The following is a 13273-nucleotide window of genomic DNA, read 5'->3' as shown; positions in this document are numbered from 1 at the left end:
CCAGACGTGGGAGAGAGAGGTTCTGGTGGGCCTCCCTCTGGACCCACCCCTCTCTCCATCTCTGGCAGGAGAGGTCAAGTCCAGGGGGAAAGAAAACCTTGTCCCTTTCCCATTTCCTTCCTTTTAAATTCAGCTTAAGGCAAAAGTTTGGCAAAGCAAGTTCTACGTAAGTAAGGCCGCGTGGCAGAAGACGGAGGAGGGGAGGTGGGAGGGAAAGGCCCGGGGAGGGGAAGGCCCGTTCCCTCACAATCAGCTGTGCCTTCTCCCGGGCCCCTGAATCCCATAAAGAAGAGTTAAAAAAATAAAATTAAATAAAACTAAAAAAAACCCCCCCCCCCCCCCCCCCCCCGAAAAAAGCAGTGTTTCAAAGAATCAGCTGCACTGTAACGACCGGGGATGTGAGGAGAGGTGACCAGAGATGACCTGGGGGCTTGTGTATCCCGCTGCCTCCTCCTTCCCCCCCCCCCCCCCCCCCCCCCCCCCCAGGAAGCAGATGCAAGAGCTTGGTAAGCCAGTCGGGCATTAGCACAGTGAGATCCGCCCCTAGACAAGGTAGAATGGTTGTATTTTTCTGAATGACCGGAGAGGGCATCTGGGTTTCCGTCTGAGCTGTAATATTGTTAGTGAGTCTGACCTCATTGGTGGCCTGGCTGTTACCGATGCTTGGGCGGAATCACCACCAGCGGCTGCCCGTACTTGGGCCGCCACATGAGGACCTGAGCGTCATTGGCATTGGGCTTGACCAGGGCGCTGGGCGGGATGGGTTCGTTCTTGCTCAGGATTTTGGGTTGGTCCTGGGCGATGGGCTCCCGCAGCCGGGCGCGCTGGCCCAGAGGCCGGTTGGGGTTCACCTCGATGCTGAGCTGCATGCGCCAGTGCAGCGTCTGAAGGATGATCATGTCATTGGTCGAGGTGTTGGTGGCCACCAGCCACGTGGTAAAGCTCTGGTCCCGGTAGATGTTGGTCAGTTTGGCCACGTTGCTCTCGCTGACGGGCACGGCCCACGTGACGCTGGGGTAAAAGTTATCATTCATGCTGATGATGAACTTGGAGTCTCTCTTGGTGGGGCCCACTATTGTACAGGTTTCCGTGGTGTTTCCGTACCAGGGGTAGTTCACCCCGTCTGAGTCACTGATGGCCTCGATCTTGCCCTCCTGAAGGTCAGGGAGCTCCCAGCTGGACCTGGGGGACAAAGAAGGCCAGGTCACTTGCTCAGTCACGCAACAAGGCTTTTCTACATACTCAGGGTGGGCCAGGGACTGTCCTAGACCTGAGGACAGAGGGTACTAAACAGAACCAGTACCCTTTGCCCACGGAGCTAGGGCAAATGAGCCTTAGACCTGTCCCATTTCAAGACCCTGACTGTTGGGCTGGAGAGATGGCTCAGATGTTAAAAGCAGGTACTGCTCTAGCAGGGAACCCAAGTTTTGTTCCCAGCACCCTCACTGGGAACAAATACCTATAACTCCGGAGGATCTGACACCATCTTCCGGCCTCCACGGGCATCTGCACTGATGTGCACACCCCCGCCCCCCCCAACATAAATTAAAAATTAGATAATTTTTTTTTTGGTCTTTTTGAGACAGGGTCTCCCTGTAGCCCCAGCCTGGTCTACATAGTGAGTTCCAGGACAGCTGGGGCTACAGGAAGACCCTGTCTCAAGAAACAAACAAAAAATGTGAATGTAGGGAAGGAGCCCTCATTGTGTGCAAATGTTGTTGTCCAGCTTCCACATCCAACTCCTTGATCTCTGCTATGTGAAAAAGGGTTTTTTTTTCCTGGGGTGGGTATAATAGTTGCTGCACCTGGCTGATGAAATAAACTAGACATCTCCTGCTGCAGCTGTTTAAGCAATAATCTGTTTACATTTATTATTTTTATTTTGTGTATGAGTGTATTGCCTGCATGTATGTGAGTGCACCCATGTCATGCAATGCCGTGGAGGTCAGAAGAGGGCGAAAGATTTCCCTGGAACTGGAGTTAGGGATAGTTTGTAGCCACCATGTGGGTGCTGGGAATCAAACCCAGATCTTCTGCAAGAGCAGTCAGTGCTCTTAACTGCTGAGCCCTCTCTCTAGCCCCACTGGCATCTGCACTGATGTGCACACCCCTGCACCCCCCCCAGATAATTTTTTAAAGACCTCCCCCCCAGGGGGCTAGAGAGATGGCTCAGTGGTTAACAGCACTTGGTGCTCCTGCAGAGGATCCAAGTTTGGTTTCCAGCACTCATGTCAGGGGACTCATTACCTGTAACTCTAGCTTCAGGGGGTGTGACACCCTCTTCTGGCCTCCACAGGCACGTGCATATTCACATGCACATACCCTCAGACACATACTCATAAAATTTTTAAATAATTTATTCTTTTTATTTTATGGATATGAGTGCTTTACCTGCACATATGTAAGTACACCCATGTTGTGCAATGCCTGCAGCTGCTAGAAGAGAGTGTTGGATCCCCTGGAACTGGAGTTATGGATGGTTGTTGGCTGCCATGTGGGTGCTGGGAATTGAACCCAGGTCCTCTGGAAGAACAGCCAGTATTCTTAACTGCTGAGCCATCATCTCCAGCCCCCATTCTTTTTTTTTTTTTTTTTTTTTCCCGGTCTTTTTGACACAGGGTCTCCCTGTAGCCCCAGCTGTCCTGGAACTCACTATGTAGACCAGGCTGGACTTGAACTCACAGAGATCCACCTGCCTCTGCCTCCCAAGTGCTGGGACTACAGGCATACACCACCGTGCCCGGCCCCCATTCATATTTATTTTTAAATCTTTCAAAAATTAAATTAAGGAGCTAGAGAGATGGTTCAGTGGTTAAGAGCACTGGTTGCTCTTGCAGAGGACCTGGGTTCGATTCCTAGCACCCATATGGCAGCAAACAACCATCTGTAATTCCAGTTCAAGGGAAATTTGACGCTGTCTTCTGACCTCCAAGTATACTGTATGACACAGGTACATTTACATACATGCAGGCAATACACTCACACACATAAAATAAAAAAAAACATATAATAATAATTTTTTTTTTGGTCTTTTTGAGACAGAGTCTCCCTGTAGCCCCAGCTGTCCTGGAATTCACTATGTAGACCAGGCTGGCCTTGCACTCACAGAGATCCTCCTGCCTCTGCCTCCGGAGTGCTGGGATTAAAGGCGTGCACCACCATGCCCAGCAATAATAAATATTTTAAAATTAAATTAAATTTAAAAAGATCCGGACTGTTCTCTCAGTACTATTTCAAGTCAGACCCTCCCAGGACCAGCACTCCTCACAAGGTCCCAAATCATTAGACTAGGACTAGATCCCATCTGGGATTTGGGGAAGCCCTATCTGTTTCTTGACAGAGACTTGCTACTTTGTTGGCCAAAATTAATGACAAACACTGTCAGGGTTGGGCCTCCACAGATGTGGTTGTAGCCTCTTAGAGGCTGGGGGCTCTTCTGGGCTATGGAGCACTTGAGGACAGGCTGGATAGGAAAACAGCTCTGTATCCCCACCTCCTGCCCACACTTACTCCTGCTCTGAGGTGAGTGTCCTTCAGCTGTGGGGGCCAAGAAAAAGCTCCAGAGACGATGGCTGTGGGCTCAGCCGATCTAGGATATTCCTGACCCTTCCACTGGCCAGCGTGTGGGCTTGGGCAAACCGCCTTCCCTTTCTGGACTTTAGTGTCTTCTCTCTCCTAGCTGGGCCCCTCCTCCTCCATGGCTCCTCTACCTCACCCGTGGGAACTGGTGTGACAGACAGATAAGGTCCTCCCGTCATGTGTTCAGCCTGACACATCTTTTACCTGCTGGGGCCCTGGCGGGTGTCTGTCTTGGGTCTGGGAACCCCATAGGCTTCTGTCTCAGCTCCCTCAGTGGCATAAGAACCCAGGTAAGATGTTCCCCACCCTGGGACCTCAGACCTATCACACCAGTCCCAGGGCTGACAGCAAGGGCTGCACAGGGCTGCACAGGATCTTGCAAAGGCCCACGATGTGGTGTTATTATGTATAACAATAACTCTCAGACAGGAGAAGATTGCTGGGTTACTCTGGGGGCGTAGAGACATCTGGAGCAGGAGGCACCAGTGGCTACTAGAGAACCCACTCCAGGCTCCAGGGCCCCTCAGATGACATGGGCCCCATGGATGACAGACCTAGGGTCTATTACGTGTCTGGAATCTCACCTTCAGGAAAAGAAAGTGGAACTGTGGGTACAAGGTGTGAGGAAACATTCTGTTCAGATGTGGCCAAGGAGTAGGCCCAGGAGCCTGACTGACCCGTTGGATTTCCACTCGGGTCTAGTGACACAGTTCTGAAGTTCAAGACCCCTCATCCTGCACAGCTCCTCAACCCAGTGCTCCCCAATCTGGCATTTCTCTCTCTCTCTCTCTCTCTCTCTCTCTCTCTCTCTCTCTTCCTCTCTCTCTTCTTTTTTATTTTTCTTTTTTTTTGTATTTTTGAGACAGGGTCTCCCTGTAGCCCCACCTGGCCTGGAACTCAGTATGTAGATCAGGCTGGTCGTGAACTCACAGAGATCTGCCTGCCTCTGCCTCCCAAGTGCTGGGACTAAAGGCGTGCGCCACCGCGCCCAGCCTAGGAATATACTTCTTTTAAAAGTGCACTCCTAGCTGGGCACATATCTGTAATCCCAGCACTCGGGAGGTAGAAACAGAAAAATCAGGAGCTCAAAGTCATCCTCTGCTACATAGGAAGTTTGACACCAGCCTGAGCTACATGAGTCCTTGTCTCAAAAAAATAAAAATAAAAAAGTGCATTTCTCTCTGTGATTTTTATAACTCTGGAGAACCGAGAGGAGGAAGCGGCCAGAGCTTCCATGGCAGCAGAATGGATTAAAAAAAACAAAACTGGGTCCCTATATACAATGGGATATTCTTCAGCCTTGAAAGGGAAGGAAATTCTGGCACTTGCTTCAACATGGAGGAGCCAGGGACATTATGCTAAGCGATAAAAGCCATCACAAAAAGATAAATACCGCAGAACAGCACTTACGTGAGGTGCCCAAGGCAGCTGAATTCAGAGACACAAAGTAGAGCAGACTGCCAAGGGCAGGAAAGCAGGTGACTAATGGGACAGAGCTTCAGTTGGCTACAATAGAGTTCTTGGGGACTGGAGAGGTGGCTCAGTGGTTAAGAACACTGGTTCTACATGCAGGCAACACACGCGTACACATAAAGTGAAAAAAAAAATTTTTTTTTGTCTTTTTGAAACAGGGTCTCCCAGTAGCCCCAGCTGGCCTGGAACTCACTGTGTAGACCAGGCTGGCCTTGAACTCACAGAGATCTGCCTGCCTCTGCCTCCCTAGTGCTGGGATTAAAGGCGTGCGCCACCACGCCCAAATAAAAAAAAATTTTTAATTAAAAAAAAAACAATAGAGTTGTGGACATGGAGGGTGTGATGAATGCACGTCATGGTGAGTGTCCCAACACCATTGAACTGTGCACCCCAAAATGCACTTTACTGCTTCAGCCCCTCTGCTGGAGATCTAAGCAAAGCTGCTGCCACTCACTGTAAGGAAAATAGGAACAGGGTTGTTAGTTTTTTCTGGTCCACTCTATGTATGTGTATGCATGTTGCATGTGTGTGGGCACATGCCTGTATAGGTGCACATACGTGTACATGCCTGTGGCAGCCCAAGGTTAACACTGGGGTCTTCCTCAATCGCTCTCCACCTTATACACTGGGGCAGGGTCTTTTGATGCCAGTTTGGCTAGCCAGCTTGCTCTGGGGATTCTCTGTCTCGGTGTCCCTTGAACTGGGATGACAGGCAGCCACCACGCCCACTCAGCTTTTGCATGGGTTCTAGAGATCTGAACCCTGTTCCTCACACCTGTGTGGCAAACACTTTACCTGCAGAGCCATTTCCGCAGCCCCAGATTTGCTAATTTTCCTGTCTGTTCATAGAGCCCACCTATCTAGCAGGCCTGGCCCAGAGCACTTCCACCTCCAGTGGAACCTGACAGGGACAGCAGCTCGAACACCCTTTGGTATCCGGAGCCCCCAGCAGTCTCTCAGGCTTGCACACCCTCTGGTTATCTGAAGCCTCCAGCAGTCTCTCAGGCCTGTGTGAGCAGCATTGGGCCGGAATCACAGATGTGAACTGCTGATTCCCTAGCAGGATTCAGACCTGAGGAGAGCCAGGGATGTGCCCTGAAGCTCACCAGAACCCCTGGCCTTGGCTCACTGGACCTCAGACCCCCTTCTTTGGAAGGTGCTTACTGCTGTCCTCCATTGTCTGGAATAGTGGTTTGTTTGTTTTTTAATTTTATGTGTATGCATGTATTGCCTGCATGTAGGTAAGTGCACCCATGTTGTGCAGTGCCCACGGACACAGAAGAGGCTGTTGGATCCCCCTGGAACTGGAGTTATGGACAGCTGTCAGCTGCCATGTGGGTACTGGGATTCGAACTTGGATCTTCTGCAAGAACAACCAGTGTTCTTAACCACTGAGCCATCTCTCCAGCCCCTGTTTGTTTGCTTTGCATGGCTGGAGAGGGAAACTGGAGCCTCAGATGAGCTAAACAAGTGCTCTACCACTGAGCACTTGGCGTGACCCCTAGCCCATAAAAACATTTTTTGTTTTGGTGTATGTGTGTATATGTTGGGGAGGGGGTCACTCTGGAGCCCAGTCTGATCTGGAACTCACTCTGTAACCTAGGCTGGCCTTAAACTTGAGGGAGATCCTCCTGCCTCAGCCTCTACTGTAAGCCACCATGCCCAGTTTTAAAAGACAGAGAACAGGGGCCAATGAGAAGGCTCATTGGTCAAAGGTGCTTGCTACCAAGTCTGCCAACTTGAGTTCTATCTCCAGGGCCCACATGGTGGAAGGCAACTCTCTCCCAAGTTGTCGTCTGACCTCCACAAGCATGCCAAGACACATGGGCTCCGCATCCAGAAAATAAATATATGTAAAAGGTAGAGAACAAACTAGCAAAAGGCACTTAGCTCAGGCCACTGCCCCTTTGCACTTCCAAATTACAAAAGGCCTCATTCTGGGAGGAGAAGTTTATGCTGGTGTGACCTTGCTCTCAGACTCCACCCCTGAAGGTCTAACCCCTGGCCCAGTCACAGACAGGTGACAATCTTTATGAGCTGGCAGCCAGCAGAGAGTCATGTTGGACATTACTCAGTTGTAGGGCGGAGCCCAGTGCAGTGCCTTTCTAAGGACCATCACAATAATCTCCAGGTATCCAGCTGGGAAGGTGGAGGAGCCTGGCCAGGGACAGTTAGGGAGATCCACAGCAATCTGTGAGTGAACTAGATTGAACTTCAGCCCGCTACCAGCTCTGTGACAGTCACAAGTACTCTGTGCTTCTTACTTCCCATAGGCAGCCTAAGGCTAACCCCACCCGCTGCTACCAGCCAGGCCTTCCTGATGAGCCATTTCATTTATACTTGTCACTTGTCACTCCCCTAGCCAGAAGCTTCTGGAAGGAGGTATCCACAGTTGGAGGAGGTGTGGCCCTGGTTCCTACCTTCCAGTCCTCCCCTGACCTGAATGAAGCCTTCTAGACTTCATTTATAGTTTCAAATTATACATGCTTTTTTTTTTTGGTCTTTTTGAGACAGGGTCTTCCTGTAGCCCCACTGGCCTGGAACTCACTATGTAGCCAGGTTGGCCTTGATCCCATGGAGATCTGCCTGCCTCTGCCTCCCAAGTGCTGGGATTAAAGGCATGCACCACCACACCCGGCTCAAATTACACACACTCTGAAAGTCACAAACGGTCACAATGAAGCCTTCTCTGTATGGCCGGCTTTGCTGTGGAATGAAATTGAACTTCAACTTTGAGGCTGATCATTCCTCTGCCACACCAGTGGAGGGCTAACTCCCCTTCTCTGTATGGCCGGCTTTGCTGTGGAATGAAATTGAACTTCAACTTTAAGGCTGATCATTCCTCTGCACACCAGTGGAGGGCTAACTCCCAACCAACCCCAGCCTTGTACACTGAACCTTCTCAACATGTATGCAATAGGACACTAAGGCTTCCTTGCCCACATCAACATCTTTATCTGCCACCAAAGCCACCAACTTGCTCTCTGTACTGGTCCGACAAGCAAGGACTCCATCAACCAGTCTGTGTGCAACAGGGGGATTTCGTGAACAAGTTTAAACTTGCCTGTTCTGACCGCCAAGTTCACAGACTACAATCCTTCCTCTTCTTGGCTGTTTTTATTTTCAGACTCCACGGCGCACTGCGTCAGCCTCGGGGAGGAGGCACCAATGGCCCTGAGTTTATCTCCTACCATCCTGTGCTGGTTGTTTGAGGCAAAATAGGGAACTGCAAGCCAGACATGGCTACTTAAGCCTGTAACCCCAGCACTCAGGAGGCAGATGCAGGCACTGCAAGTTAAGTACAGCCTAGTCTACATAGGGAGTTCCAGACTAGTCAGCGTTGCATCATGAGACCCTGACTCCCCCCCCCAAAAAAAAAACTAAAAAGAACAACAACAAAATATTATATAGTTAGTTGGTTGTGGTGGCAAACGCTTGCCTATGGTCCCAGTACTTTAGAGGTGGAGAGAAAAGGATATTGAGTTCAAGGTTAATCTGGGCTAAAATAGCACGTTTAAAGCCAACTTGAGCTACATGAGACTCTGTCAAAAAAACAAAACTAAAAAAGAAGAGAAAAAAGTCCATTCAGAATTTGAGAACTTGTGAAGAAAGAGAACACAAAGTTGCTTCAAAAATAAGAATTTCAACGTGGCCCTAGCAGCGGGGACCCACGCGTGGTCCTTCCCCGGCCACCTGCCATGCTCTGCTCCTTGTCCTCTGGGTTGTGAGAACCCTAAATAGCAGGCAAGTCCGGACTCAAACCTAGACCTCAGCATGCTTTCAGAGCCCCAGGCGTCGTGTCTGAAACAGCTCCAATCCCTGCTGCGAACCCCAAGCTCACCAACTCAACAAGTGTTTGCAGAGCATCATCTGCCATCCACACTGGCCATGAAGTCAGGAAGGGGAGAGCTGCTGTCACGGTCAGCAGCACCAGGGGCCTCAATCTGGACCCCCAGCACCATCTCAACTCTGGCTTCCCCCAGCGGAGACCCCTTATTCCTTCCTGGTCTCCCAGTTTCCAACCTGTTCCCTCAAAAGCATTTCTTATCTTTTGTGGGTTTAAAAAATTTTCATTTACTTATTTTTATTTTATATGTAAGAATGTTTTGTCTGCATGGATGTAAGCACCTATGTCATGCAATGCCCAGAAGAAGGCATTAGACTCCCCCTCCCCGCCCCCCAGAACTGGAGTTATGGACAGTTGTTAGCTGCCATGTGGATGCTGGGAACTGAACCCAGGTTCTCTGCAAGGGCAGCCGGTGCTCTTAACTGCTGGGCCATCCCTCCTGCCCCCTTTTCGTTTTTTTGAGACAAGGTCTCACTATGTAACCCTGGCTGGCCTGAAACTTGCTATGTAGACCAAGCTGGCCTCAAACTCACAATGGTCCACTCTTGTTTCCCCAGTAGCCTCTCCGAACAGGGACAATGGAAAGCTTGGCCAAGATGATGGCCCCTCGAATTGCAGTGGCTACCTCCTTGGAGCACTTAACACCGAAACCAACATGACCGTTGTAATCCCCAATGGTGACAAAAGCCTTGAACCTGGTCCGCTGGCCAGTCTGGATCTGCTTCTGCCCTGGCATGATCTTTAAAACCTCATCCTTAAGAGATGCTCCCAGGAAAAAGTCAATAATCTCGGATTCCTTAATGGGCAGGGAGAAGAGGTAGATCTCCTCCAGGGACTTGATCTTCATGTCCTTGACCAGGCGGCCCAGCTTGGTGACTGGAATCCACTCCTTGTCTTCAGCTTTGCTTCCACGAGCCCCACGGCCCCGACTGTGGCCGGATAGACAGCTACCAAATCCTCCACGGAAACCGCTGGGCCTCCCAAGTCTGGGCCCCCGGGTCCTCCGGGCCCTTCCGCTGCACTGGCTTCATCCGCCATTTGGTGTTTCCCGAGGAAGAAGTGGCCTTACTTATTTTAATGAATGTGCATGTATGTGTATGAGCATGTGATTGTTGCTGTGGGGGGAGGGGTGTGCAAGTGCAAGTATATGCATGCATGGGGGCTCCAGAGGGTAACCTTAGAAGTCATCCTCAGAAATGGCCTCCACCTCCTTCGAAACAGGGTCTCTCATTGGCCTGGAGCTCACCAATCAGGCTAGACTGGCTGGCCAGGGAGCCCCAGGGATCCTCATGTCTCTGCCTCCCAGTGGGGTGTGGCTAGCTGTGGATATTTATCAGCTCTGCTGTCCTCAGTGTCAGCTTTATTTTATGTATTTTTCGCTCGTTCATTCACCAAATACTTCCTGAACACTTGCTGTATGTCTCATCATACATCAGGCCATTGAGAAACGTTAAGTGAACAAAACAGACCAGTTCCTTGTCCTTTTGCACCTTGCAGCCTAGTGGTGAGAGGAAGCTGGTATTCAGAGCTGGGGTGTAGCTCAGTAGAGCATGTGCACAGCATGTGTAAGGCCCTGGGCTCCATCCTTATTACTATATTACCACAAATATTAATAACAATAATAATACATAAATACATTACATAGTATTTCTTAAAATATTTTATTTATTGAGAACAAGGGTTCTAGACTTTTCAGCTTTTTTTTTTTTTCAATCTTTTTGAGACAGGGTCTCCCTGTAGCCCCAGCTGGCCTGGAACTTACTATGTAGACCAGGATGGCCTTGAACTCAGAGATCTGTCTGCCTCTACCTCCCAAGTGCTGGGATTAAAGGCGTGTGCCACCATACCGGCTTAAGTGTTCGAGACTTTTCTAACACCTATAATCGGCAAGTAGCAGGTAGAGGAGGCCTGGCTTTCTCCTCAACACAAGCAGGGGCCCACACAGCTCCCATGGGCCCCCATGTCTCTGCTGTTCAGTCCAGGGTCCTGGGCTCTCTGACCACAAATCCCTAGTCCCAATCTTTAGAGCCAGGAGACAGGAGTACACCCTGTCACAGGCCTTTGCTTCATTTTGCTCCTGTCTATAAGTCTCCTATTCGTTTACTATTTTCCCTTAAAATTATTCACTTTTTAAAAAAATGTAACTGAGAGGCTCAGTGGTTAAGAACACTGGTTGCTCTTGCAAAGAACCCAAGTTCAATTCCCAGTATCCATGTGGTGGCTAACAACCGTTCCTAACTCCAGTTCCAGGGGAATCTGACACCCTCTTCGGACCTCAGCTGGCACTGCATGACACGGGTATACTTATACACATGCAGACAGTACACTCATCCACATAAAATAAAAATGATAAATAAATAAATAAATATATATATATCCTGGGGATTGAACTACTATCTGTAACTCCAGTTACAGAGGGTTCGATTGCCCTCTTCTGGCCTCCACAGGCATTGCATGCACATGGTGAACTTACATATATGCAGGCAAAACACTCAAACACATAAAAATATATATATATATATTTGGTCTTTTTGAGACAGGGTCTCCCCAGCTGTCCTGGAACTCACTATGTAGACCAGGCTGGCCTTGAACTCACAGAGATCCACCTGCCTCTGCCTCCCAAATGCTGGGACTAAAGGCATGCACCACCATGCCTGGCATAAATATATTTTTTAATGTAACTGAATCCAGACATTCCCAAGAAACATCTCTGCAGGGGCTGGTTGGCTAAACTGGAAACTGAGTGCTAGGTCTAGACTTGTTTTCTCCTGTGCGTTAAATGCATTGCCTTTATGTGAAATTTATGGGCTGGCAAAATGGCTGCGTGGGTAAAGGCACTTGCAGCACAAGCCTGACAAACTGTGTTCAATCCCCAGAACCCACATAAATGTAGAGAAAACACACTCCATAAAGTTGTTCTCTTATCTCCATATATGTGCCATGGCATGCACACCCACACACATACACCATGCATACACACAATAAGAACAAAGATTTTTTAAGAGTTGGTTTAAAGCTGGGCATGGTGGTGGACGCCTGTAGTCCCAGCATTTGGGAGGCAGAGGCAGGTGGATCTCTGTGAGTTCAAGGCCAGCCTGGTCTACATAGTGAGTTCCAGGACAGCTGGGGCTACAGGGAGACCCTGCTTCTAAAAGACAAAAAAAAAAAGTTGGTTTAAAATGAAGTTTAGTGGGGCTGGAGAGATGGCTCAGCGGTTAAGAACACTGGTTGTTCTTGCAGAAGACCCGGATTCAGATCCCAGCACCCACATGGCAGCTAACAACTGTCTGTAACTCCAGTTCCAGGGGATCCGACAGCCTCTTCTGTCCTCCTCGGGCATTGCATATCATGGGTGTACTTACCTACATGCACGCAATACATGCATATACATAAAAATAATAAATAAAAATTTTTAAATGAAATTTAGCTTTAAGCCTAAGTGATTTCACCCAAATACCTTAACCACCTCTCTCAATGGTACATAACAGTTTAAGGACACCTTCAAGAGAAGGGCCAAGGCTCTGGGCAGAGTCTACCGAGGAAAGACGACCGCCCTGCCTAGTGCTGATATAGTCCCTCACCTAGACCATTCAGAAATTTAGGAGTTATCATACCTGGTCCCAAAATAAACAGATTCACAATCTGGTAAAATTTCCAAACAGCACTCACCCCAGAAAAGTTGTACAATTTTGCAGAAAGTGAGGCCCCAGAGCTCCATTTCTGCACAGGCCTAGGATAAATGACTGTGCCCTCCACAACCCTCAACAGGTCCTGCCATCACATCACCCAGCACCTGCCTACAGACCAAGTAAAGAGGATGCATTGTCCCTTCCCATAGGCCCACTCCTGGAGCTCCCCAAAGATCAAGCCCTCCCCTTCCTGTCTAGCCTACCCCTTCCAACCCAGGCCCCAGGCCTGGCCTACCCTGGGGTGGAAGGACCCAGCGTGCCTGCTTAATTCTAGCTTCAAGGCCCAATGCTGGGGGCGGCACTCTAGTACTGCTCAGCCCACTACCCTCTCGTGGCATACTCAGTAAACTATTCTTCTTTTTTAAAATTTTTTTTTAGTTTCTAGTAATAAAATATGTACTTTTTAAAAAGCAAAGAAGTCAGTAACACAAAAACCGAAAGCCATCTCTCTCCTGCCCCTCCTCCCCAAGGAGGTTACTCATAATGCTATACTTCAGTAAACATCCTTCTAGATCTTTCTCTGCATGCACACACAGGATATGTTCCCATGTCTAGCGTCTTCTTTCTAATGAAGCATGGTATGGGCTTTTATTGTTTTCTGCAGTGCCTGGGATGGAACCCAGGACCTCAAACATGCAAGAGAAGCACTCTGCCCCTGCACCCCAGGCTCATCTTCCAACATTAT

The 13273-nt window shown here is 49.3% G+C and overlaps 1 protein-coding gene across 1 annotated transcript in view; it reads right to left on the bottom strand.

Annotated features, from left to right (window-relative positions):
- Nucleotides 1-470: 470 nt before the first annotated feature.
- The window catches only part of Fam78a (family with sequence similarity 78 member A), a 19157-nt gene continuing 6354 nt past the window's right edge, over nt 471-13273 (bottom strand). Inside the window, exon 3 of the mRNA XM_008825649.2 lies at nt 471-1182. Within this exon, the coding sequence (XP_008823871.1) occupies nt 654-1182 (529 nt within the window). The 3' untranslated portion in view covers nt 471-653. The remainder of the gene's footprint in view (nt 1183-13273) is intronic.

Source organism: Nannospalax galili, unplaced genomic scaffold (genome assembly GCF_000622305.1).
Source record: "Nannospalax galili isolate Female #2095 unplaced genomic scaffold, S.galili_v1.0 scaffold290, whole genome shotgun sequence".
Lineage (NCBI taxonomy): Eukaryota > Metazoa > Chordata > Mammalia > Rodentia > Spalacidae > Nannospalax > Nannospalax galili.
Note: the sequence above shows the minus strand (reverse complement) of the source record. Positions and strands in the feature narration are given on the sequence as shown.